The sequence below is a fragment of the Ursus arctos genome, unplaced genomic scaffold (assembly GCF_023065955.2).
Source record: "Ursus arctos isolate Adak ecotype North America unplaced genomic scaffold, UrsArc2.0 scaffold_4, whole genome shotgun sequence".
Classification (NCBI taxonomy): Eukaryota; Metazoa; Chordata; class Mammalia; order Carnivora; family Ursidae; genus Ursus; species Ursus arctos.
The window spans coordinates 6,136,735-6,164,635 of NW_026623056.1; the positions used below are offsets into that span (position 1 = coordinate 6,136,735).

General features: G+C 42.3%; 1 protein-coding gene across 2 annotated transcripts in view; it reads left to right on the plus strand.

The window, feature by feature from the left end:
• Positions 1 to 27,901, plus strand: part of FNDC3B (fibronectin type III domain containing 3B) — a 341,829-nt gene that overhangs the window by 55,371 nt on the left and 258,557 nt on the right. For both annotated transcript variants that reach the window (XM_026498541.4, XM_026498552.4), the window contains exon 2: positions 19,452 to 19,590. In XM_026498541.4, coding sequence (XP_026354326.2) covers positions 19,480 to 19,590 — 111 coding nt within the window. In that variant the 5' untranslated portion in view covers positions 19,452 to 19,479. The remainder of the gene's footprint in view (positions 1 to 19,451; positions 19,591 to 27,901) is intronic.

A 27,901-nucleotide genomic window follows, 5' to 3' on the forward strand; every position in this document is an offset into this window, starting at 1 on the left:
GTGTTTTGGATAGGGGTTGGTAGTGTTGGAAAAGAGGAACAGCAAAGATCGTATGTTACACAGAAGCAGTACGGAAAATAGAGGTCTCCCCACGCAAAAGATCTGTACGGATACCTCAGCGAACCCAGAAGTCCGTGAATAGACTGCAGCTGCGGGAATGACTTCTTTGGGACGCAGGAACTCGTCAAATAGCTGAGCCCTTTCCACTTGCCACATCCTATACCAGTACCCTGAGGACCCTTTAACATGCACACTTTCTCTAGCCTTTAAAAAAACAAGTTATTTAACTTCCCATTGCATTAAATTAAGTAGGGGGAAAAGTTGCACAAGACAGTTTATTTGGATGAAACAAGTAAATTGAATGGAAAAGTCTGCTTGTCTAGAATTTTGAGTCTCTCTTTGGAGACGCTCAAGCTCTCAGATGTGGAGGAAAGTCCAGTGGTCAGCACACGCCTTTCACACTTGAGGCTATGAATGCCCAGAGGGTTCTCAGGAGAGGTCGTTGTGAACTGGAGTAAGCTTGAGGTAACTTTAAGTAGCAGGTCAGGCCCAGACAAGAGTGGTTGGATGTCCCAGGAGGCGGAGAGTAACAGGAGCAAAGGTCCAGTGGTTGTGTGCTCCCTGGAAAGTCACAGGTTAGAAGGGACGGTTGTGCAGGTTAGGGTAGGAAATACATTTATATGGGGTGGGTGACGAGAGTGGATGTATTGGGCCGGAGACACATTTTTGAGGTACAGAATCTACGAAGTCTGTGTGTATAGTGTTGGGAAAAAGCTCAGGCAGGGTTAACTTTAGCGCCTTTTATGACTTTTCTGGGGTAGTTAGTGAAAATGCGCATCCTCTGCCCTTGTTCAGAGAGGAGATTTCCAGGCCTCCCTCCAGAGATTCTGCTCTGTGGTGGAATTGGGGGGGATCGGTATTTTTAAACGGTTTTATTGAGGTATAATTCACATACCATACTGTTTACTCATTTAAGATATAAAATTCAATATTTTTAAATCCTATTCACAGGATTATACAACCATCACCACTGTCAAATTCTAGAACATTTTTGTACCTTCGAAAAGAAACCCTGTCCTAACAGTTAGCTCTCACTCCCGACTCCATCCCCGCACCTAGCCAGCCCCAGGCAGCTACCAATCTACTTTCTGTCTGTAGAAGTTCACCTATTCTGGACATTCGTAGAAAGGAAATCATACAATATGTGGCCTTTTGTGACTGGCCTTTTTCACTTAGCATACTTTTTTTTTTTTTTAACCCACAAAAATGGTTTTTTTGGGGGCGAATAGCAGAGAGTTGCAATCTGGTCAAGCAGACTATGGCAAAACCATAGGCAAGCCCCTTACCATACTCTTTTTAAGGTTTATGTTGTAGCCGGTATCAGTACTTCATTTCTTTTTATCACCAAAGAATATTCCAGTGTATGGTTGTACTCCATTTCATTTACTCTAAAGTTGACAGATATTTGGGTGGTTTCTGCTTGGTTGGCACTTATGAATAATGCTGCTGAGGACCTTTGTGAGGAAGCTACATTCCTTAGCGAGCGCCCCACTTGAATTGGTCGCAGAGTTCCTGCATCTTAGCTGGAGAAACTCGAAGCTGAACGGTTAGTGCTGTGGGTCAGCTCCTCCCACAGTATGAAGTCCCTCATTCCGCATCTCCCACGAGTGCTTCTCCAGCCTCTGCTGGAAGGATCGCTGGTTTCGAGCGAGTAGTGACTTAGTGCACATGATGTTCCAGAAATGAATTACATGGTCTGCATGTGCCAGGTAGAATGGATGGAAGGGGGTCATAGAGAGATGGTAGGCAGGATAAGTTGGTTTCAGAGGTTTCCAGAAATCTAGAAGTGATTTGATTTAATTCCTGAATGAGGTGGTAATGGAAAGGAGGGGTCAGGGATAACCTACTTCCATCAAAGGAAGAATCCTTTTCATAGTGGTGATTTAAAAATAATCAACAACTTATGTTTTTCACTGACTCAGACACAGTTCTGTCTAATTCTGACCGTATCTATTCCTATCATCCTGTTATTCCGAAGAACTGTATTTTTACTGACTGTTTGGGAGAGGAAATCCTGGGATCACTAACCGGAGGATATAGAGTAATAAAAAAAATTGGGTTGTAATATTTTCAAGCCTCTGGTCTGTTAGAGATGTTTAGATATCGTACAAGTCTGACTCAGAACTGAACTTTTCAAGGTTCCGTTTTCGACTTAGGATTCTCTGATCTATCTTGAAACTGAGAATAGCTTCTAGGAGGTTCACAGTCCTGGGCATCAAGCTGGTCTGCCCAGCTGTGCCTAGAGTGACGGGGACACCACACCTGCGAGCTATTGCAGAGCTTTAGACTTGGCGCTGTCACAACCAGCGGCCTTGATCAGGGAGTCAGAGAGGTGTGTCTTGTAGAGTAGGCTTGTCATTGACCAGATACCCATTATCCATTTCTCATTTTTCCGTTAGATTCTTTGACAAATAATAATGAGTACCCCTAAGAGGCTTTGTGTTCTATATAGACTGCACCCCCACCCCCAACAAAAGCATCATTAAAAAAAAAATCAGAACACGTTGATAAAACCTCATCCTGCCTTCTCACCATAATCACTGTGAACACTTTAGAGTATATTCTATTTTTTTTTCTTTGTGAAAAATAAACATATTCCTAGTTTTGCACAAATAAGACCAGGGCATGGGGCCCCTGGGTGGCTCAGTCATTACGCGTCTTGGGATCGAGCCCCACATCGGGCTCCCTGCTCAGTGGGAAGCCTGCTTCTCCCTCTCCCACTCCCCCTGCTTGTGTTCCCCCTCTTGCTGTCTCTCTCTGTCAAATAAATAAAATCTTAAAAAAATAAGACCATGGCAAAGACCTTTTATTTAACATGTGATTCCCTTATGTTGTTATTTCCCTATAAACGGTGGGTTGTGAACATCTTCCTTTGTTAATACATCCATTTCTCTAGCATTTAAAATTAGTCTTCTGTTGTATGGATGAGGTAGTTTCCAATTTTTCATTATTCTATGCCGTGATACATGTGTTCAGACTTAATGTTAAGATACTTCTGTCACATCAGAGTCTTTGCCAGTTTGAGTCTGTTAATAATCTTCCTGGCATCACTGCACCTAGCTGCTCAGGGATAAGTGTTTTGGGGCGTAGTGCTGTTGACCTTGATTCCTGATATATACGTTCTGCTGAGAGGCTAGGGTAGGTTTATAGTTGTGAAGGGAGTGTTATGAACAGTTAACTTAAAACATCCTACAGCTCGTAGGAGATAGAGAATAAAACTTTACTTTTTAGAAACATATGTATTAAACTTGGAAGTGAACTGAATTTACAGTAATTTGTGGGGGCCATTTACTTCCTAATTCTAGTTAAATAATTGTACACATTCTAAGAGTATCATGTCATTGATCTGATCCCGTCTAGAAAGAAGTTATGCCTCTGTCTGTGCACTGGGTTAAGTGTGTGTTGGGCATATGGGTTAAATATGTTTCCCCTCCCCTATCTTTCTGCCAAGGTCAAGGACCCTAGAAGAGGATTTTTGCTACCATCTCTGAAAGTGGTTTTTAGGAACCAGTTCTTATTTTTTTTAAGTTGTCACTGTTATGATCATGAAGTAGCGAATAAAACAGTAAGCAGATTGATCTGTACTGTGTAGATTACAGCCCTCTGACAGTATACATTTCATGTGGATAGAAAAAACTGAACTGAAACACATCACCATTTTACCCGTGGAGGTTTCTTGGTGATAGGACTATGAAGAAACGAAACTTCTGCTTTTCTGTATTTCCAGATTCCTAGAGTGAACATGTGTTATATGTTATAATATATGGGGATGAGGGAATGAAAATATGGGACAAATATTTTTAGAAGGCTTCACATGAGGGAGGGTGCGGTGGCAAGAACCCACAAAGATAGGAGTGGGTAGTTACTTTTCCACTGAGGAGGAGGCCTGCCAACCCTGAGGGAGCTCTCCAACTCCACCCTGTACTTTTCAGAGCCAGGGTTTTGGAAATCCTTTGTGCTAGTTAAGGACTAGCATAGTTAGCACAGCTAAGTAAGTATGTAACAGATTTCTATTATTAGTTTATCTTTGCTCAGTCTCATTTGATTGACAGAGAGTTCTCCACCCAGAAAGTTTGATTTATTTTGGCAGTTGGAAGAGGATTTTTTGGAGTGCTTGTTATCTAAAAAAAGTAAGGCTGGGGAACCTGCCTTTTGCCTACTCCCTTTAAAAAAAAAAACCAAAAAAACCAAGAAAAAACAAAAACTGTTTGGGTTGGTCCTGGTGAGCATGCCTAATCTGGGGATTACGCAGCAAGCATGACCTGAGGGCTGGTTTTGTAAATGTTACCAAATCTGTTACTTAACCGGAGATGTTCTTCCATTGTTCTCTCCCACAATGAAGGTTGAGTGGTGGAAACCAGTTCTGTGAGACTTGGATAAAACCCTTACCCTTCTCTTTATGTTGGGTCTCCACTTTATGTTGGGCAGTGATTTGAAAGTGTGTTCATTACAAAAATGTAAACCATATCACGGAGCAAAGTAAATGGAATTATACCACGTTTCTGAAAGTTGACTTTTATCATTATCATGATAAAAATTACAGTTGCTCATTGTAGGATACTTTAAAAACTATAGTAAATACAAAGGAAAAAATATAGAACTCATCATTTCATTATCTGCAGGTTAACCAGTGTTAGCAGTTTGATTCTATTTCATTTCAGTCTTTTTAAACAATTAGATGTACCTGTATGTTCTGACTAGGTACATTTCACCAAACATTGTGTCGTGAGCATTTCCTCGTGGTATTTCTGGTTTACTTGTGTTTTATAAAAGTGACTTCCTGTGGCTAGTAAGTGGTATTATTTATGGTTGGCGTGGGTGCAGATAGCTTCTATTCTTCGGTGGCTGCCTTAAGTCTTATACTTCTAATAAATTCAGGTATGTGTTAATTGTGATCGTCTTTGTTGCTGGGCCCAAACTGATAGACTATTAGAGCTGGCAGGGACCTTGATCGTAGAGTTCAGTCCTTTTATTAGAGAAATGAGAAAAACAATCCAGAAGAGTTGCCCTTTGCCCAATATCATTAAATTATTTAATGGTCTAAAAATATTACTGTAGGAAACAGCTGTTACCTCTCTTTTGCAGGTTGAGAAACCGGGGCATTGAGAATTTAATGAACATTTTGAAAGAACCAGGTTGTGTTTTTTACGTCTTGAAGTAGGGAAGAAAGAGTTTGCAGTAGTTCAGTAGTTCAATATTGAGTTGACAGAACCTATTTACTAACTGTATTTTTCAGCCTCCTGTTGGTGCATTTGATGGCATGTAAGTGGTCACTGTTACTCCCTCACATATGTGTACAGAAGCCATTACTGATGTGATGTTGACCACGCCTGCTTTTCTGTGAGGCGTTAAATAATTATTTTTTCCCTTGCAGTTAAAAAAAAAAAAAGGTTAGTATTTAAGGAAGCATAATTTTCAGCGGAGATAATGAAGTAATTTTTGAAGCTTTGCTATTTTAAATTATATATTCAGTGTGAACACTTCTCATAGGACTTTGAAAAGCAGTAGATTCTTGGAGTATTTTACAGTGTATTTGAGAAAAAAGTTACAGCTTTGTGATATATATATATTATACACATAATATATATTACACACATATAATATATATCGTACACATATAACATATATATCGTACACATATATATCATACACATATAATATATATATTGTACACATATAATATATATATTGTACACATATAATATATATATTAAAGTGATGTCCTGAGAGATTAGCTAGAAAAATGGAATGGAATTTGTGACAATTTGAATTTCACCTTGAAGAACTCGGGGCAGTGGTTGTGGACAACACCGGCTTTGTGGACCGTGAAGTGGAGGCAGTCAGGGCCTGTGAACATGGCATTTACAGTGGTTCACCGGCCCGCTGCCTTGGAAAAGTTCTCTCTGGAACAACCAGAGGTGCTCTTAGCAAGGCCTGCTTCCTGTGTGAGTACCTATTGTGGAGCCCGCGTTGAATGGGAGGTTTGTGAGAAGTGGTTTCCCACCAGCGCACAATGCGGCCTCTCGGCAATGTAAATACGCATGCCACTCGGGGTCAGGCTAACATGGACTGGCCAGAACGCCCTTGCAGAGGAAGATATTTTGGAGTTCCATTTATTTATAGTGGCCAGTGGAAAATTAATATGCCTGTTAAATCTATTTTTAAAAATAAAAGGGAAGTCTCTTATCTGGTATTGTTTCTTGAATGCAAATCAGTTAGCTGTGCCATATTTTAATTTTGCTAATTTGTTGCTCTGGGAGGTGAATTGCAGTCTTGCTGACTTGTCTATATTTGAAACTTGAGTTTCTTGTTTTAAGAGTTCTACTTAGGCCACAGAGAACTTTTTTTTGGATTCTTTGATGAAAGACTTAATAGGCTGTGGCAAAAGAAAATAAGTTAGTGACCCTAGAAAATACTAGATCAAGTTGTCTCTGGGTTTAGAGTGGGCTCATTGAGCAGTAGCCTAGAGATCAGAGTAGGTACGATTCTTACTTGGGAATGGCAACATAACATTTTTTTTTGTCTTTATTCCTTGGGCTTGATTCTCTTTTTTTTTTTAACCATTTAAACTTTTATTAATAAAATAAAACTAAACTTAACACACCTGCTTTTGTTCTTGCATCTTACTTGACCATATACCAGAGAAGTGATTTTCAATGAGGACTTAGGTGAGAACTGTGAATATACAGGTTCCATCAAAAGTGTGTTCTTGCAATCTCTAATAAAGTTAGGTAAGTGAAATTAAAAAGAGAACAAATTAAATATTAAAAATCACAGAAATCTCTCCCTCAAATATCAGGGGCCTCCTTTAACAGTCTTCAGTGTAGCTCATTTGCAGTCATAAAAAATGCATCGAGATCAGTCATTATTGCACAATCCCCAAAGGAAAACTGGGGGAACCCATGGGTGATTTTTCACAGCTTCTTTGTAAAGTCCAAGATCAAAAGGATGGTTCTCTTCTGTAAACTGGACTTAAGACGCACACATAATGGTTGCCTTGGCCATTATTCTTCCAGCTACTTCCATAATTCCAGAAATTTCTTCAAGGGGCTCCATCAACTCAGTGCTCCCAGATTTTCCTTCTCCATCTGAAAGAATAAACATTTTTCCAGTAGGATATATCTTTCCAGCCTCCCTAACGAGCACACCAGCCTGTCAGTGAACTAAGCTAGCATGCTGGATGCGTGACCTGGGCAACCCCATCACGTCCACCATGACTGTGGTTCCAGTTGATCGCTTGCTTTAAATGCAGGGCATGAGTCTGACCATAGATGCTGAGCGGGAGTCCCAGCTAGTGGGCCTGGGATTTATTGGAGTCAGGTCCCACCCTGTTCCTGAACTCTAGTTTTGCTGACTGTCCCCACAGGGGAGGACCTGGCCCTCAACATCCATTTCTTATCCCTCCAGCCTACTGCTCTTACTTCCTTCAAGATTTTACCAAATGAATTTGGTTCACCAAAGTGCTTTAAAGAATGTATCATAAAGTCCTGGGGAGAGAAATCCATGCTAGAATTTGGAGAGCTTTTCATTTTCATTAATGTGTTTTTTGTTCAGACTCTTGTCAGGTGAGTTGTGGGTGTACAGAACATAAAATAGGGACCACAATCTTTGTCTACTAGAGAGTGAATTTAACATTTTTGTCTTTTTACATCTAAGCAAGTTAGTTTGGTGCCTTGGTTCTCAAAGTGTGGTATGGGGGACCCTCGGGCATTCCTGAGACCCTTTTGTGAGGTCCGTGAAGTCATAACTATTAATAACCCTAAAATGTTATTTGTCTTTCTCATTCTCCGTGCTTGAGTTCTTCAGTCACGTTAATGGAAACTCTTTCTCGTGTGTTTTTCATGCCTTCTCATACGGGGAAATCTGAAAATTGGAGAACACGGGTTTTGTATCAGAGTTGAAATTTAAAATTATTTTGTTGGAAAAATTTTGAAATCTGCCAACAACAGACTCCTTAGATTTAGAACTTGCATGATTTCAGTATAAAAGTAGAACCTAGATATGTATTCATTAAATAAATGAATGCAGCCCCCTTACATTTTCTTAACAAATTATATTAGTATAATTAAGGATGTCCTCATTATTCACAGGGAGTATTTAGAATATAGGCAAGCACCGTACATTCAAACATTTAGATTCATACATTTGCACATAAATTGTGTGTGTATACCAGTCATTATTTTCATCTGTTAAACCAGCCTCCTTAATGATCTGTGGTATGTGATGGGTTTTTTTTTTCTAAAGAATTCCACATTTTTGTAGTTTAAAAAATGTCAGTCTGATTTAATGTGGTTTGCATACATTATCTCATTAAAATTTTATAGTAATGGGCTAATCTGAAATCATAAATAGATGTTCCTTTACAGGAGTCTATGCACCTGCTAATTTGTTTCTTTGCAAGTTTTGTCATTTCATGTGAATTTTCTGTTTCAGTACGTTATAAGCTCTAAGAAACACCTGGTGTTTGCTTTGTGTTCAATTACATTAAGTGAAATACAAAGCTACTTATGAGATTGTCATCAGTTGTAGTGATTCTTCAAGAAATAACACCATGCTTATAAACTGATTTTCAGTGTTTCATATACTGTTCTCTCATTGACACCCATTCCCTTCCCCATAGAGGTGGAGAAAAGAATCATATTTAAAACGTGTGTGTGTGTGTGTTTGTGTGTGTGTGTATATTTGAACCAACATCTACGGTTAGTAATGAAATGTCAGAAATCTTTAAAATACATATTTAAGTATAAATCAGACAAAACATCAATGATCTTAATGATGCAGACTGTTTTCCTTATAACGGATGTTATATGACATCTATATAAGTAAACAAAACTGAGTTTGTAAAATAAACATGGTTGGATCCTATATGAGCTGATTAAAGAAATAATTTTAGTGTCCTCCTGGCTGATCAGAAATGAAGATTGAGGTGTTGGGGGCATGTTTTGAAGACAAATTCATCTTCTGGAACACTTAAGACTAGAAAAGAGGCCACAGCTGGGAAACCAAATTTAGACCCTGGAGCTTATCTCAGATGAAAGGTTGCATAGAGCATGGAGGTCTGCTGATTTTGTGTTGTTTCATCAGAAGTGTCCAGTGTGGATTTCGTTTTCGTTACTGAGTATAACGTTTCACTGTAATGCTGTTTAACCCCATGCCTGTATTTCTAGAATCCTAGGATTCTAGTTCCATGCCTGGCATATAGTGGGCACTCAGTAAATATTTGTTCCGACAACGGATGGTGATTTTTGTTCAGGTCCTTTGGTTTGATGCTATTTTAGAAGGTGTCTTTTCGACTAAGTCCTTTTTAGATAATCAAAAATAATAGAATCTTGAAACCCTTGGTAGCAAAGGCCTGTTCTTGCAGCCTCCTCAATACTGGCTAAGCTGCCTGCCTTTGTGAAGTAATTTTGCTTTTGTATTTAGTCAGGGCACAGCTCCTTAAAAATCCCCATGGAGGATATGCCTTTGGGAGTTTAAAATCTGGCTTATGCAGGGTTTGTTTTCCTCCCTGGTTAATTTCTAACCATCTAGACTACACGATGATACAATGAATTAGCTTAGCCTTCCTTAAGCTACTTTAAAAAGGTTCTAAAAATTGTTATATCTGCACCTGGGTAAGGATGTAAGGGAGCAGCTGGCTGGATAGGAGAGAAATACACTTTTATCAGGTTTCTTTGAAAGTTACTTTTTGAATTTTGTATCATGTGCTTGTTCAATTAAAAAAAAAAGAGGGGGGAAGAAATAGAGTTGACACACAGTAGCCTGTTAGCTGCAGGTGCACAGCAGTGACTCAACAATGAGATACACTGGGAAACACTCACCATGATAATGTTTTATCGAATTTTTAAAACCACTGATCTGTGAATTCTTCGTCAGCTTTTCCACTTCTCTGTTGGTTGCGGGATCCTTGAACGTTATAATCAGCTGGCCAAGAGAGCAGTGACTCCTGACCGTCGCTTCCTGTTTGAGTCTCCTTGGGCCGATTAGTCGATGGTCGCACCGTCTGGTAAAGGGGAAGCCCGCCGACTTCAGGTGACACTGGTGAGGCTGGATGAGCACTAGTGTGCCGGTGCTTCGCACAGTGCCTTCGCCCCACCGGGCTGAAGGAGGAGCCGCGGAGCTCTTCTAACTTTTCCGGAAGCAGCCAGTCATTTGGTGCTCATAGCACACATTTCTCCCCAAATAAATGGTGTTAACGCATGGCTGTTAGGTATTCAGCGGTTGCAGAAAAGTGGCTTGAGTGCACCTAGAAACAATAATAGTGGGGCGCCTGGGTGGCACAGCGGTTAAGCGTCTGCCTTCGGCTCAGGGCGTGATTCCGGCGTTACGGGATCGAGCCCCACATCAGGCTCCTCCGTTATGAGCCTGCTTCTTCCTCTCCCACTCCCCCTGCTTGTGTTCCCTCTCTCACTGGCTGTCTCTATCTCTGTCAAATAAATAAATAAAATCTTTAAAAAAAAAAAAAAAGAAACAATAATAGTACATATTGGGTTTTTTTTTAAAGGGGAATCTAGAAGTTGTGTTAAGGACCCCATATTACAGATGCACATGCTGAGACATGGAGAGCCTGTGCGGGACATCCGGACCCACAGACCACATGCAGCGCTCTGGGGATCTCAGGCAGATGGTTCTGCCCGAGGGCTGGGTGAGGAGTGAGATTCTGGTCCTGGGAAGGAGAGCATGTCTTCTGACTTCCCCTATCATCTCTTCCTACCTTCTCATGCAGCTGGGAGGTAGAGGGGTGCAGGGGTGGGAAGGCCTTGAACTGGAGGGGGCTTGAGAAATGACCTTTTCATTCTTGGACTGGAGTTTTCTAGCCTTTCTCCAATGTCCTACAGAAAAAGATAATAAACAGCCGCACAAGTCCGAATGTCATTGAAAATACATATTTTCAGTTCTTCTCATGCATGGATAAAATCTGTAGGACAGGTAGCCTGGATATATGTACGGATAAGTGCTCATAGCTTTGGAATGCTTCCTTGTAGGTGCTAGACTGTCATCCTTGGGATGTCAGATTTATTGTGCTGAGTGTAGCTGGAGTCGAGGTGTTCTAATAAAAACGTCTAATTACACCTGTAAACTTCTTTAAACATCACTTAAAAACAATGAACAAAGCAAACAAATGTTTGGTAAACTTTTTTGGTAGATAGGCCCCCTTTCCTTTTAGTTGATATTTGCAGAACCGAGTTGTAACTTATGCATGGATTTGGATCTCAGGTCCAGAGATTGCAAATATCTCGTGACATAATTTTTTTTCCCTTCAGGTTTTAGGTTTCCTTAGAGGTTTGGGACATCCTGGGGGGGGGGGGTGCTATGGAAGCAATATTTCTGGAGAATTACAAAAGAAGCCTCAGATTACTATAATGTTTACACATAATCCTTAGCTATAGAGACTCCTCCCCCCACCGAAGCCTGTGCCTTCTGTATAGTAATTTTGAGTTCGGACATGGCTGTGCCTTGTCCTAAAGCCAAGGCAAATGAAAAGCACACCACAAAAAGCATCTAGGTCTTCTCGAAGACAGGGCCTATACATTAGATTACTTGGCACCCCTCCTCGTTTCCAGGTCACCGTGGACAATTCCTTTTACTTGTTGCGTAAACCATTATTTATTTTAATCCAGGGCGGCGGCGGTGGTGGTGTTCTTCATCTAAACTCGATTTCACAGGATTTCTTTGTGGATTTAAACACTGCATCTAAATATCCTGTGTTTATAATTGGAGGCAAAAGGCAAGTGTGTTTTTAAGGTTGAGAACTTTTTTAGACGGCTGTGATTTAACTTCACTAATGAACCCATATCAGACAAGAAGACAAATTCCAGACAATTTGTGCCTCAACCAACCAGCTGGGTGCATACCTCCAGGTACTGCTCATGTCTCAAGAGGTTTTTCTGCATGAACAGTTATCACCACTCCTTCTTTCATTCAAGTGGCAAGCCATGGCAAGAGTCTTTCTTCCACAGCTGTGTGGAACTCAGCTGTAAAATTAGATTTCGTTGGCATAAAAACAGTGATTACCATCGCTATTTGCTCAATACGTTCTTTTTCCAACATTTTACTTAGATTCTTCTTCTCTTTTATGTATGAGGCTCAGGTTCTCTTTTACGAGTAAGAGTAACTATAGGTTTTCCGAGTTTCGAGTACACCTCTCCTAGCTTGCGTTTAATCCGTATGAAGTTGGCAGTAGTGTTTGAAACATGATCTGTTAAGAGCAGGAAGGAATCTTAAAGGCTAATCTATAATCTCGTTGTTTTATAAAAGAAGAAATTAAGTCAGATTCAGAGTCAATGGGCAAAGCCTGGATTAGAACTCAGATTTTGCAATAGCCAGTCCTGGGGTCGCTCTGCTGTAATGCTGTTTATCATAACACACTGGTCCTTTGAACTCTTAATTGCCGAGGAGCTGTGAAAATTTCTGATAAAAATCCTTAGTCCTTCTCCATATCCTTCCCCCCCCCCACAATCTAATTTGATTTATTAAAAAGCAAAGGGGCATGTTTGCCTGTACCCAAGTACCTTTCCAGCCCACAGAGTGTGGGAGAGGTGAGTGCAAGAAAAAGCCCTGAAGCCACCCCAGCTTTCTTGTGTCCAGGGTCATAAATGGCCACATGGTCATCTGCATGGGCAGAGCCAGGCGCGGGGCATTGGTTTCGTGTCGCTGGCAAGGGAAAACTGAACTCTGCTGTCCTCGTCACAGGGAGGTGGCAGAAACAGATGTGTGTTGATTGATGAGTGGCTTTTTCTCAATTTCGGAGGGAAAGATGGTTGTACAGTATTTGTTTTGTTTGAATCATCCCCCCCCCCCCCCGGTGCTTCCATAGTTATTATTAGAAAGCTGTTTCTAGTTTTGCTCAGAAGGCTAGAAATGACAACCCTTTTCAGAGTTTCTAGGTCTTGCAATACCAGTCTGGGGGTTTACCTCTTAAAACCCGAGTGGAGCAGTAAGGAAAGCGAAACAGCAAAGGGTCCTGTGACATCACATTAGCTGTAGGAATGCGTGCAGCTAACTTTCTTTCCTTCTCTCTCCTCATCTCTCCAGCTCTCTCCCTCCTCCCTCTTTGTCTTTCTGAATCTTGCTAATAAAGCTTACAAAGGAAGACCACACATGAGGAATTGTCAGTCTTTGTGACTGACGGCATACATGGATAAAGCCACGGGTATGAGAAGAGGTTCGTGAACACAGTTGTTTCTTTTTTTCCCTATGCTCTTTGGTTCTCTGTCAAAATGTGACTTTTCTGCGTTTTTATTTGTTACTACAGCCATGGCACAAACTAGTGTAAGTCAGCTGCACAAATGTTTGTCATGATAAATTTTTATTAGACTTAGGTTTTATATTGGAAGCCGTTCAGAAACTTGTAATCGCTCATAAAGCGTTAGCTTGCTGATAGTTACATTCATTTAAAAGAGAATACAGTAATTTTTTAGTAACCTCTCAAACCCCTTTGCCCCAAACACAACCCAGCAAAGCAAAACCCCTGGCTTCTGTGCTGAAAAGTTGGTCCTGTTGTCTTTTTGACTACTGCTGTTTTTGTTTTGTTTTTTGTTTTTTTTTGCCTTCACAACAGGAAAAAAGTTGTTGGTTTTTGTTTTGTTTTTTTCTTATTACTATTACATAAATCGCTAGAACATTTCTCTGATGTGTTTGTGACAATTTTCTGAAACTGGGCCCACAATATTAGAAGTCAATGGGTATTTTTAGCAGAGAAGGACATTTTCTTGAAGTATGAATCAAGCTTTGATTTTACTAATGTGCCCATGATGATATTTTTCTCAGGCTGTAGGACCGGCATGTTGCAAACAAAATGTTTACATGCTGTTTCTATTATGTGAATGTGATTGGTTAATCTGTATTTTATTGGAAAAAGATACAAACTTTATAGAATCACAGTTATCTTTAGTGGTGTGAATTTTGAAGATTATTTATTAGTATTTATTAGGTTATTTATTTGCCCAATTGTTTTATAATAGGATCCTGTAATTGATGTGTTTCCATCAGTTTCCCTTTCATCAAGGAACCATTTGGTTTCTGAAAGTGCATTTTAAATTGCAGAATGGAAGCAAAAAGTTAGCACGGATCATGTGCAATCTTCTTCCTGATTCCCCTACTGCATCTGCTTTTTTAGACACTTCCCTGGGACAGTCTAGAAGGCAGTCAGAAACCACATCAGAGCGTAGGTAAAGTGTGAGCCTGGGAGCCGATGCCTCCGCGCTGACTTGATTTAACACGGAGAGTCACCTCCTTCGCATGCAACCGGGATGGTTCCTTCCGTTCTGATGGTTATACTTTGTTCCTTTTGCTGCTGTTACGTTTCTTTTTCTCTTGTCATCTGAAACTAATTTGGGTACTGTACTGCTAATTCACATCTTGAATTAATGTAAGGAAATTTGGGTCATTGGCTCACGGAGTGAGGGACCAGGACATTTTGTTACTAATTTGAAGGCCAGGTCCACGGACTTAAAACTCTCCCAGCAGTGATTAGGGCTTTGGTTTTTTCAAGTCAGAAAAGCTTCCTAGCATATAATTGCTTTCTCTGGTCTTTGGAAATGGATCTGCGGTTCTCTCCTGAGAATCAGGTTTTTCATGAATTTGGCCAGTCTGTTTCTTGGTATAGGCTGGGGCCAAAATACCGTGGAAAACCTTTTTAGACTTGGAGTGGGGGAAGCAACATAAGAGGAAAAGGTAATCAGCCAGTTGCCTAGAGTAATGTAAAAACTGAAGACCTTTTGTAATATTCTTTTAAAATAAGGTGTTCTTTAAAAGCTTTGGGGGCATATTTGGACGGAGTTAAATGTCTTACTAACAGTGAGGATCTGTTCATTTTGTTTCTTGGAGCGCCCAGCCCCCACCCCTGCCACTATTGCAGGAGGGCCTTCTTCCCTTCACGCCCGCCGGGCTGGCAGGTACAGAAGGTGGCAAACGACCTGCTCTCCTAGGAGAGGCGGAAGGTAACCACAAGTGCTCACGTGGCATCCCTCCCCTGGCAGTCAAAAGACTACAACTGGCTGGGCCTGAAGCACTTGTGGTTTTAGTGTTAGGATGTGTGGTTAGGGGGAGAGGTCGTGAAGGCCTGTGGTTGTTACCAAATTCTTTGAAATGGAAGTATGGGTAAGAACACAATGAAGAAAAGGAGTGAAACCTTGGAGCTCTGTGAGAGGAAAAAAAAGTTCAGAGGATTAGAAGCATTGTAGTAGGGGTCATCTATTTCCATTTTTTAATCCGTGTTAGTTTTGCAGCACATTTTTATTCTTCATGTGTGAAGGGTAGGTGGTCTAATGAATGGGGTCCTTGCAAGAACTTGGTTGTGTATGAGGGGGCAATGTGAATGTGGTACGGCCTTGAATAAAATACCTGAGTTCTGGGATCCATTTGGCCAGCTCGGATGCACATCTGTCTAGGGGAGAAGGAACCCAGACCAGGAAAATAAGTGTTTTGTCAGGGTGGTTTCTCCTGAGACTTTCTGACTATAACAAAAAACAGTCATAGCTCTATTTTCCGGAGGTTACCCGTCTGGCCATTCAGCTTCCCTTAGAGCTGATAATCAGCAAATGATCAAGGAGTTTGGTTGAAGGCACATAGGGGAGCTTCAGTGATCCCGCAGGGATGTGCGTACATGTGCGTACAGGACTAGCAATCTGGCTTCTTAGCCCAAGGAAGATGGAAGACAGCAAATTTAGGATACGGTCCCCAAATGCACCGGGGGGTGTGGTTCGCAGTATTGGCCAATGAGAAAGAGGAAAAAACCAACAATCACACATAAGATCTCAAAGTAGGGGTGAATTTCCCCGGATATGTAAGGTCAGAATGCCTCAGTAACTCCTTAACACGTCACCTTGTGACTGAGCACAGTATTGTTGGGAACAGTGACCCACATCCCTAAGAAAAAATCGAGTTATGGCCAGCCTGCTCTATAAAGAGCGAGATGTGCCCTTTCTATCCACAGTCATTACAAATAAGGTAAGTTTTGGTCCTTAAAGTTAACTGTTTGGATAATACGCCTTCCACATTTATTGCTTCATCTGTGACGCTAAACTGTTTGTAATTCATGATCATTTTAAGGGACAACTTGGCAGGCCGTTGCCTTGCTAAATAGCTGGGCATTATCTTGCTTAGAGAGAAGTTACTGACTTTTTTCATTATATCTCTTGCATTCCAGGCAAATGAAACTATTCTATGTATGGGCATAGAGCCTAGAAATGGGAATTTAAGTATTGCTGGCTGCATGTACCACCCCACCTAGATGAATCTTGTACCTGATACTCCACTCAGGATAAAGTCTGGTTTACCCCTGATAAAACTCTTAGGGATTAGAAAACAGGCTTTGGATTTTAGCAAGCCCGTGGCCTAGGGACAAGAGGATCAACAGCTTCGGTTATGGAGAAGTGAGGCTCCGTGCCAGGCTTCACAGTGGCTTTTATTCACTTTATTCATCCTTCAGTTTACTCCATGAGCAACAGTGTTGGTTGAGTTGAGACATTAGGAGAGTGTGATGTTTATAAATTCGCACCGATTGCTGTCTGAGTGATTGTCGTGTAGTTGACTTTCTTATATGTACGGTTCCCCCTCTTCCCTTCCTGGCCCCCCCTCCCAGTAATGTGCAGCAACCACTACACATCTGTGAGGGAGGTAATCCATTGTAGTAGGAAAAAAAAAAAAAAGGATTCAGGCATCTTTTTTCTTTATAGAATAGTTGCATTACAAAGTTGCCTGTACCGTTTTCAAAAGCAAATAAAATTATAATCATCTCCTTTCTCCAGTGGACTTCGTTTCTTTGGGTTTTTTTGTAGCTCTGTGTGGGTCCCCTACTCTCCCATCCTACATGGGACCTTTGTAGGCCTCAGGTCTATCCCCTTATCCCACAGTTGGCAGAGCCTGGAGCTTAACTCCATAATTTGGACCTGACCTCTTGTGCTTAAGAGTGTTCCTGTTAATAGCGAGCGCCATTGTTTAACTTGGCACCAACCAGAAGTTTTCTTAAATTGGAATTGTCACTGTTAGATACAGTGTTGGCATTGAGCTCTTCCTTGGTATTAGGGACAGGGGACCAGAAATACCGGAATCCGGTTTCAGATTACAACTGTCTCCTGCTACCCAGTACCTGCAGTGATCCCCAAGGGACAGAAATAGGAATAAAATAGCACCGGTTAATTGGATTTGAGTCTCAAACCCCAGTACTGAAAAATCGGGCAGCTGTGTTGGCCCACGTGGAACATAAGGAGCTACAGCCCAGAGCAGGTCCTGACCAGGGACCTCGGTCCTGTGCGTGTGCCCCTCCCCCATTCATTATTTACTATTCTCTGGCGTAGTGGAAGGACCTCGAGTAGAGGCTGAACGGACCTAGGGGTAAGCCCTGAAGTCAGTTTGCTCCTGCTGCCTCTTTGGGTGAGAAAAGAGGAGAGGTTCCGTCCTTGTGCTTGTCTGTGCGATGACGCCTGGGACTGCTCGTGTGCCAGAGGGCCTTGGCCCCTCACTGCTTCAGCAGGGAAGGGAGAGAAGACGGAGCCCTTATCTGCACCACAGCGTCACCAGCAAGTGCCTTGGAACTCTCCGGGGCGTGGTGAGGGAGAGGTGGAGGAGAGGGCTGCCTCACCCCAGGGGCTTTATACTCAGACCCCTGATGTAAATTACTGCCCTGTTTATCCAACCTGCAATTTGGAAGAAACATGAAATAAAACATTCCACTTAAGAAACAAGCCTGGGTAATGTCAGCAGTCTGGGGAAAGTAGCTGTCCTTTCCTCATGCACTAGTAGGATTAAGTATATTAGAAATAAAATTGCAATGGACACCAGTTCTCCCTCCTTTGACCTACTCAATCAAACAGTGATGTCATGATAGTGTCAATGGAATTATCTTAGTTAATTTTATTGTGTAAGAATCTGTTTCCTTCATCAGGATAAACTATTGGGCTTTGGGTTTTGTACTTTTATTTGCTTAGGAACTAAGTAATTGCCCCATAAAACAGCATGATGGTACTATTAACGCTGAATTATAAGACCTGTTATAGAATGTGCTTCCCTAGTTGGGACAAGACTTCATTGTTTGGTGCTTAAAATAATTAGTTTCTCCAAATGGGGTTATAATGAATAGTGTAAAATTTTACCTTTTTAAAATAAAAAAGTTTACAGTCTCTTGGGTGGCTTTTATGCATCATTTGATACTTCCAGGGAAGGAGTTTCTTTTGGGTGGGATTGCGGGAGAGGGAAGTGTATTTAATGTTCAGAACGGAGGGGTTTAAGAATGAGAAATATTTTATTTGTCATACCTGAGACACATTTGAGACAATCATCAAAGGATTTGTCCCACTGTTTTACCTGATTTGGATATTGGGGTTTCCAATTGGGATTTGGATTAAAGGTTTCATTGATCAGATAGCCTTGATTTGATATTTGGAGGGGACTTCATTATGAGTGATGATTGTACGTGTCCATTTGTTTGAGTGCATTTAAAATGTGTGTCTTTGTTTTGTCTTCTTTGCACATGATATTAAGCTTCTTATGCCATAAATTTTTAGGCATAAGTGAAGGATACGTGAATACTTCTTAAAGAACAAGTTAAGATTTTGAACCGGAATTTGTTGCTGTTTTCCCACTGTTGAATTGGCAGGCTAGGTTTTGGAGCAAGTACCATTTTGGAATGACAATGGGCTTTGTGCTGTTTTGAATACTTGCATGAAAATCATTTATTCTGTAGAAGTAAGGTGGTCTGCCTTTCAGCCCTTCTCCGTGCAAAGTGCTATGGGTTCTGTCTGAGATACAGGGAAGTTCAAGATCTGCACAGTGATAAAGACGTAAATGCACAGCGGGTTAAATTCAATTCAAGGAAATGACGAGAGCAAGAGATAATTAGAACATGATTAATTACCAAATTAGTGGCAAGGTCAGCAGTCGCAACAATTGCAGTATAAGCTTTGTTAACTTGCTTGGATTAACTGCTTATGAAAAGTATTTTTGATCCTAATGGAAGGGAACACCTGCTTTTACAGGTCATCCTCTTTGGCCTTATTTTCTGTAATTAAAGATAATGATACCACCAGTTTTTGTTTGACACCTGACCTTCTCGCAGTGTTGTCTCCTTTTAGCCCCTGAAAGATCCCGGGGGTAGGGTAGTTACTATTACTGATATATTTAAAAAATCTATAACTAAACGACAAAGTCTGGGTCTGGGAGGTGATGTTCACACGGCTGCTGGGAGACTCAAGTCGGGGGTCTCCTAGTTCAGGCCATTTCCTTGCTTTGGCTTTACCTGTCCTTGGGGCCTGGCACAGTAGTGCGGTCCTACAGGGATCAGAATAATTTGATTTTCAGCTGACTTCATGGTGCTGCGCTTAAATTGCTGATGTTATAGGTGACTTTTTGGGGTCCTGGATCCTTTTTTAAAAATGGTGGTTCTTTTGCAGGAAGCCAGTTGAGGGAAATTCTCCATGAATGTACGTCACAATGATGATGACCGACCAAATCCCTCTGGAACTGCCACCATTGCTGAACGGAGAGGTAGCCATGATGCCTCACTTGGTGAACGGAGATGCAGCCCAGCAGGTTGGTGTAGTGAGAGGGAAATTTAAGTCAATCTGTCTGAGCGGAAGCCGTTAACCCAGTCATTGTTCTAGTTTGAGATTCAAAGATATGTGATTGTGAACGTTAATAGTTCTAGAGGTAAGCGTGTTTGCTGTAGAATTACTATATGAGTTTTAAAAATACCAGTGATGGCTTTTGATAACAGCAAATCTTACCTCATGCAGTTGGTATTACTACGGAAGCATCAGAAAAATGTCTGATTTTTTAAATGAATCATTTTGAAAATATGTACAAGTCTTCGGAATAAAATGTCTGTTTATTCATGTCCTGTATTGTGCTTGACTGGTTGGCCTGGTTGGCCAGAGCAGGACACTCAGAGGGTGGGTCAGGTTTTGATCTCACACTGGGGGTGACTAACCTCGGCAAGACGCACAGGTCCACGCGAACCCACCCTGGCTTCTGGAGCGGTCCTTCCAAACCTACAGCCCGCTGCTCGGAAAGTGACGGTATCTATTCTCTGTAGAACGTCTCTGTCAGTATTACCGAATATCACAAAATAGAAAAGATATTTCTGAGCTCGTTCATGTAGCACTTGGGAAGAAATTTTAATGGTAAGTAAAGCTTTAAAAATTTTTTAGATGAACTGTTTTGATAACAGATTTTTTTTATTGACTGCAAAAACCGGGTTTGCTCAGTCTTCTAAATAAAGAGCTACGCAAGGCCAAAGGATATTTAGGAGCATAAAGGTAAAAGTTTTTGTCCTATGAAAAGTAGAATTGGGAACAGTTGCATAAAAAATATTTGCCCAAACTCTGTCAGTAATTCAAATCAGTTATCAGCCATTCATTTGCTGTCCGTCGGTGCCTGCTTCCCCTCCCCCCAGTCTGTCATAGTACGTGAACGCCCTTTATCCATCACAGTCCGTTCATACTCTGCCTCTGTTGGATCTTACTTTGCTGCCTAATTTATTTCTACTTTCTTGTGCTTTAGACCATGAGCCTTTCAAGAACAAAGAATATCTAATGGGTGTTCAGTAAACGTTCATTGTTTGAATGCATTTCACCCCTTCTCACCACTGATACAGGCACCTCCCTTCCTGACTCTCAGTCTTTCTCTCTCTGTGCTGGATCATTTCCACTAGACATCCTGTAGTATCTTTTACCTCAAACCCACAAACAATTACCCAGCCAAACAAGATCCTCTCCCTGGACTCCACATCCCTGTGTAGTTACCACTTCCTGTCTCTGCTGCCCTTACAGTAGGTCTTCTCTAAGTAGAGCCTCTGCTTCCTTCACCCCACTGCTCTTAAGCTCAGTCTTCACTTGCGTCTTCTCATCCTCCTCTCCCAGGCCTGTCAGCAAGGCCTGTTGGCTTCATCTCAGGAACATGTGCTGAAACCATAATTTGCCACGTCTGCTTCATTTCCGCTACCACCACTGGACTCCAAGCCAGCATCTCTCTCCAGGGTACGACAGTCCTTCTCACTGGTCTCTCTCGTTTTTTACTTTTGCCCCAGCAGAAAGTATTGGCCACACAGCAGTCGTTTGAGAGTTTCCAAAAAACACCCACGTCAGGGGAGCTTGGGTGGCTCAGTCGGTTAAGCTTCTGACTCTTGGTTTTTCCTCAGGTTATGATCTCAGGGTCGTGAGATCGAGCCCTGTGTGAGGCTCTGTGCTCGTGTGAAGTCTGCTTGAGGTTTTCTCTCCCTCTCCCTATGCCCCTCCCCCTGCTTGCACATGTGAGCGCGTCCTCTTTCTCTCTCTCTCTCTCTCTCTCTCTCAAATAAATATGTAAACAAAATCTTGAAAAACACCCACATCATGTCAGTGCCCTGCTCAGAGCTGCCCTATGACACTTGGAGTAACATCCCCATGTCGGGCTGAGGCCGTCAGCCCTCTGGGTGTAGCCCTTGCCCTCTTCATGGTTCTCCCTGTGCTCTGGTCACGGGAAGATCTCCAGAGTGCCAAGGACCACTTAAGGTGCAGTGTCTGGTCTCCCTTTTCACTGATTAAAAGGATAAAAAAACCAAGGTATTCAAATGTGACTCAACTTGGGAGGCATCTTGGGCCTCTGCTCAGTCACCTAATTCCTGCACATACGTACTTGGAGACCCGAGACCACCTCTCCATGTTACTGTGCACTGTTTTTGTGTTTTGATGATTTCTTCCTCAGTACTGTGATTCAGTTTGCACAGAACACCCTTTTGCAGTTTCTGATCTCTAGCACACCGAGTCCTTAGTTCCAGAATTTTCTAATTCTCTCTTCAGACGTAAACTTTTTTGCACCTAGAAATGACCAAAGCCTAAAAAAAACAATGGCTATCCTCCGGCCATGCGGCACTTCACTGCTCTGTATGCCTACCTCCTCTATAAGTAGAAGCTACTTAATAATTTTGGTTAATAAAAATCACATTTTTATTTTATCTTGGAAGCTTTCTGTAAAACCAGGAATAGGAAAATCTGCTAATTCGTTTGTTGTATGCACCATCAAATATCAAGCTTTCTCAAACTGGGGCTGTACTTACTCTAAAAATTCTTATTGGAAGGAAATGTTTTAGTCTTTCTAATTAGCAGATATGATTGTGCTAACAGCATTAACATTTATAGGTTTTGTGTGCCAAACTATTGATTGGCATGAACCTTAAATTTCTCTTGATAGAGCACACTTGTTAAGTGGGCAGAGTGTGTTTGAAATACCCCTGTTGGCAGGATCAGCCCAAGATTTATCATGCCTTGAGGTTGCCTCTGTGTCACTGTGGCTCAGCCTAGGCACAGGCCTCCGGGCCTGACATTTTTCTTCCTCTTGCTGCCCCCAGGGTCTCCATCGGTGTCTCCCTCATATCCTCAAGCCTCTGCTCTTTCCTTTGGGCCCTAACATTTAGCTTTGGCCTAGTTAAGGATAGTAGAATCCTCAGGGCCTGTGCGTGGAACCTGGGCTAAGGCACAAGGTGAAGACAGACCCAACCAGAAACAGTGGGAAAATACCAGAGAGGAGGTGAGGAGAGAGGAGGGCCACAAAGAGAACAAGGACCAAAGGTCAGGACCCAAAATCAGGGACTGCGTGAGTTTTGAGTGCTCGCCTGAGACACCTGTTGGTATTTGCTGCTTGCTCCTAAGAGCCTGTGGGTGTGGTGCTCAGGAGAACTGTATTCAAGGATCGGGACACAGAGGACACACTGGAGAATAGGATCTCCATTCATGTTTTCTGGTTTTTTTTTTTTTTTTAATTATTTTTCTGAGCATAACCTTAAGATTTTATTGTCTTCATAGCATAACAAAATACAAAGTGTAGAACTGGATCTCTTGGCCCTTTCTCTTGCATCTCCTCCCAGTTCAGAAGGCTTGCATCTCATTTTTTAACTAATCTCTCACCCAACGTGGGGCTCGAGCTTACAACCCCAAGATCAAGAGTAGCCTGCTCTACTAACTGAACCCGCCAGGCGCCCCGCTTGCATCTCTTAATAGCCAGCATTCTCTTGGATCTGCAGTTGGGCCCAACACGTTCACGCCTAGCACAGTCTGCTCTGTCGTTGAGCCTTTCTGCAGAAAATCGGCTTCGTCTGCCCACCATAGGCACCGTGCTTCCTCTCCTAATGCTATTTCCCCTGCGCAGAAAGAGGATCTGCCTTTCTGGTCCCGTGTCCCTTTGTGGGGTTGGTGCTTGCCACACTCGTTGCAGAAAGCCCGGGTGGGTTTTAGGAACGTTCACCGTGTTCGCGAGAGCACAGTCGGCACGGAAAGCCCTACTCATGTTTTCTGAGGCTTCCCTGTGCTGTCCCTCGGAGACATTACCTTTTCATCTCAACCAGGACTTTTTGGAGACACAGGTTTGACTTCAGTGGTGGGCATGGTGGACACTATCCGCAGACCCTTGCGGGTGACCTTTTCAGGGAGGGGCGGACAACATTTGTATGCTGTTGTGTAGAGCTGCCCTCCGGCCGCGGGGCTGTGCGGCTACCTCTGTGTTAGGGGTGTAGATGGCACAGCTTACCTTGTGTGTGTTCACAGCATTCTTAATACTTCACAGCTGTGTAGAGGACATTCTAAACATTTCCATATATGCAAAAGAACCACTGCAGTTATGAGAGAGCTCCCCAGTCCCCACAGGCCTCTTCCTCCAGAGTTTTGTCCTGATGGTTTCTGGATTTAGTTACTATGAGTTCTTGCCAAGATGTCCACTCTGTTTTGGCTTTCTAAATAAGAGACACTGTTAATTTTCATTATTCAGAGTCATGTTAAGTTTGAAACCTCAGTTGGTCATTTTATAATGGTAGCAGGAAAAGGATGATTCTTAAAATGAAAAGCCATCCTCATGATGAATGACGATTTAAAAAAATACATTATCAGCTAAATGAACACGAACAGCAGTAAAACACAGTGTGGATAGAAGCAACTTAACAGCTTTGCTTATTTAACAATAAATTGAGATATCATCCACATTCCCTGTAATTCACTTATTTTAAGGTATACAGTGGAATTTGCTGTATTCACAGAATTGTGCAACCATGACCTTGATTTTTGAACCTTCTAATCATGATAAAAAGACACCCTGGTCCAGTCACTTCCCAGTCCTTTCTTCCCCGTATTCCTAGGCAACCACTGATCTACTTTCTGTCTCTGTAGGTAATTGGCCCATTCTGGACATTTCATATAAATGAAATCATGCAATATGTGGTCTTTGCCTCTGGCTTCTTTCACCCAGCATAATGTTTTTATGGTTTATCTGTGTAATAGCATGTATCAGTACGTTATACCTTTTTTCCTGGCAGGTGATGCTTCACCACGTGGAAATACTACATTTTGTTTATTCATTCATCAGTTGATGGACATTTGGGTCCTTTTCATTCTTTGGCTATTATGAATAATGGTGTTGTGAACATTTATGTGCAAATCTTTGTGTGGATGTATGTTTTCATTTCTCTTGGATATCTAGGAGTGAAATGGAACAGTTTTATTTTGAGCTGTTGTTTTCTAAATAAAGTATCTCTGTTCCTCTTGCTATAATTTCTTTTACCTCTGAATAGATCAGCATAGCTAAATAAAGTTTGCTACCCTAAATATGCCTGACAACATACTATTCTTGTCAGGTTTCCTGACCTGAGTTTTTGTGTGTGGTTATATAAATTATGGCAAATACCCATCAGTGATCAGAATATTGGTGTCTACATTTTCAGAACCTATGGTATATACATTTGTCTTTGGTCTTAGAGGTTTAGACATGTAGCTGCTAGTTTGAAGCATGAAAGTGTAAGGGCAGCCCAATTTCCAGCTTTTTCTATTGGTTTTAGTATTTTATTTTTTTCTTAAAAGATTAGTTATTTGAGAGAGAGAGAAAGAGCAAGAGAGAGCACAAATGGGGGGGAGGGGCAGAGGGAGAGAAACTCCAACAGACCTCCCACTGAGCAGGGAGCCGGATGCGGGGCTCGACCCACAATCCAGAGATCATGACCCGAGCTGAAGTCACGAGTTGGACACTTGGCCGACTGCGCCACTTGGGCGCCCCTCTATTGGTTTAGAATTTTAATAATCTCTGAAGAAGAATTACAGCAGTCACCAGTGTTTAAATACGGAAACATTAGGTTAAGAACAGAAGTGTTACCACAGCCTCACTGATTTGCTAATTTCATCTGTGATACTTACAACCTACAGGAGGTGGTGTGTGTGCCTCTTTATATTCCTGTACTGGTGGTGACTCTTCTCATGTATATGTTCATTAGGGGGTTCCTGGGGGTGGGGATAGATTTAGATGCCTCTTTGTCCTCCTGTTCTTAGAGGGCAACTAGCAAATGTTTTGTTTGTCGTATTTCTTAGGTCTTTTTTTTCCTTTTAAGCTAGCAGGATATTAATTGCTAATAAGTGTTCTTACTGCCTCTTCTTCAGGAAGTAGATCTCCTTAAATGTAAACAGAAAACTTGTTTCTCCCAGTGGCTCAGGATAACATGTGAACAGGCTTGCCCTGAAAGACAGAAGGTTAAAGTACCTCATCCGTGTCCACAGTTCTCTTGACTTTGTCTCTGCCTTTTGATCAGCATTCAGCATGTCATTTTATCAAGAGTGAGTTTCTTCCCTCCTTTGGTTTCTTCTTGCGAAAGCCTTTGTTTCCCCTAGACGGAGTACACAGCCAGAGATTTCCTGGAGCATTCTTTTGAGTACACATTTCCAGACAGCACATTAAACATATTAAAACTTTCCACGTTCAGATGGTGCTCGTCATCGGCGTGTCTTTTACATCAAATGTGCTTCTCCTCCGAATCCAGTGACCTTTTCTGTTCTGGTTGATATCTTCTTAATAACTTTTCCTTGATGGATCCCTCCTTGCATTCAGTAGTTCAAATCCTCTCACCATGCAGGTTTACTCTTGAAATATCCTGATAGCCACCATGTCAGGGAGCCCCAGAAAGCGTTCTGCAATCAGTATAGCATAGACAAATGAATCAACAGTTCTTGGGACGTTTGCTGGGGAAGAAGAAAGATATTCAAATGCGAACGGGACTGGCAGTTAAAATAGAGGCTGTAGCTATTATTGTTGAACAATATTATATGACAACTCTCTTTATGACAGAATCCTGTTTAGAGGCTGGGGTTTGGGTTGAAAATGGAAAGAGTTAGGTTGGTCACGTGGTTGGGTTTGGGGAAACTCGGCATGGGGAAGCTTGGTCTTTGGGCAGACTCTTAAGGATCAAGATGTATGAGACGTGTACAGCTTGTGCAGATGGTAAAGAAAACGGCCACTGCAGACTGCCATCCACGTTCTGTCTGCCACTCACACTGAAAAGGCCTCAGGTGTCTGGATACTGTCGTTGTCTTGGCTTCGAGATTTGGGATAGAAAGGAGGAGCGAGAGGGCAGGACTTAAGACTGAACGTAAGGAGGCACTGAGTAATCGATTTGTTCATTTTAGTAAGTATTTGTCAGATGTCTCCTGTGCTCGCACTCTTATCAGGTGCGGGCAGGTGCTGGCACCCCGAAGATGGATCTGACCCTGTTCTTGCCCCGTAGGAATGAGCAGTCGAGTTGGGGAGCAAAGCGTGGTTCACCAAAATAAAAAGGCTGTATTTACACACATGTAGAGCCCCCGGAGAAGCGCTCGGATTGCAGAAGGTGCCCGTACCCTGGGAGCCCCGCGGAGGGCTGGGTCAGGGCGTGGACGAGGCGGACAGGAAGACAGACCGGGCAGGGAGAAGTGTCCGTGGGGAGGCCGAGCCTGCACAGACCTCTCACTCGCAGTCCAGTCTGGAACTGTTACTCAGCTCGTACACCACGTCATCGGTTTCCGCTTCGTGAAGTGAGGCTGCTCTGTAGGGCTAGTGTGTTCCGTGGAGAGCTCATGTTCGTGGCATCCCAGACACACCGTCTCGGCACATTCCACCAGCTCTTCCCTGGAACTTTGGCTAGTCCGTGTTCTTGTGAGTGAAATTTTTTTTTGTCCTCTGATGCATCCGGTGTGGCTGTCCGCCCCTTGATGACTGTTCCCCAGAATTAGTGATCCCGTAGCGACGCTGACTGCGAGCAGGGCCCCCCCCCCCCGCCCCCCGCGGGGCTGCTTGCCAGCAGCACAGGCAGCTACCCCTGCTTCTGAGGGCCTGCTGTTCACTGGAAATAAAAAGGTGTGAGTTTATCCAGGTCTGTGGTCTGATTTTACAGTCCTCCCTGCCTTAGGTCTGCCAATTCCGCTCACTACAAAGGCTTCTGGAAAGTCATAGCCTCTGCATAATCTCTGTCTCGTAAAGGAAAATGTTGATGCCATATTATCAGAGGGTGTTGTTTATGTGGCACCCACAATAATTACACCATACGACATGTAATTATGACAGCTCTGAGCTGTCTGGGTTGAGAGACACTTCAGAATTTAATTAGCCAAAGGCAGTAATAATAAGAGACAAACTGTAGTCCGTATCCTTCAAATGGTAGAAATTGAGCTGCCTTCAAAAAGGAGAAGATTAAGGAAAAACACTGGCGTGGCAAAGTTACGCTGCAAAATAACGGCAATTTTCAACTCTGCAGTGCTTTCGACATTATGATTGTTTTCAACTTACTGCAACATTGGGCTGTGCGGCTGCGCTGTGAACTCCAGGACAGGGATGATGCCTGGCGTCAGTCCTTCAGAATGGTTGAAGCATGAATGAAATGAACAGATTGAATTCATCTGAACCAGGGCTTGAAAGCTGACCATTTGTCACCATTTGTCATACAGGCCTTCTCCTCCTCCCTGCCTCTTTATAATTGATAGCATTATTTAAAAAAAATAATAATTAGGTGCCAGTACTTAAAAATTGGAAGATTTACATAAAATTCTGGATCTTTCTGTTTATCTGGAAAACCCAGAAGATCTGA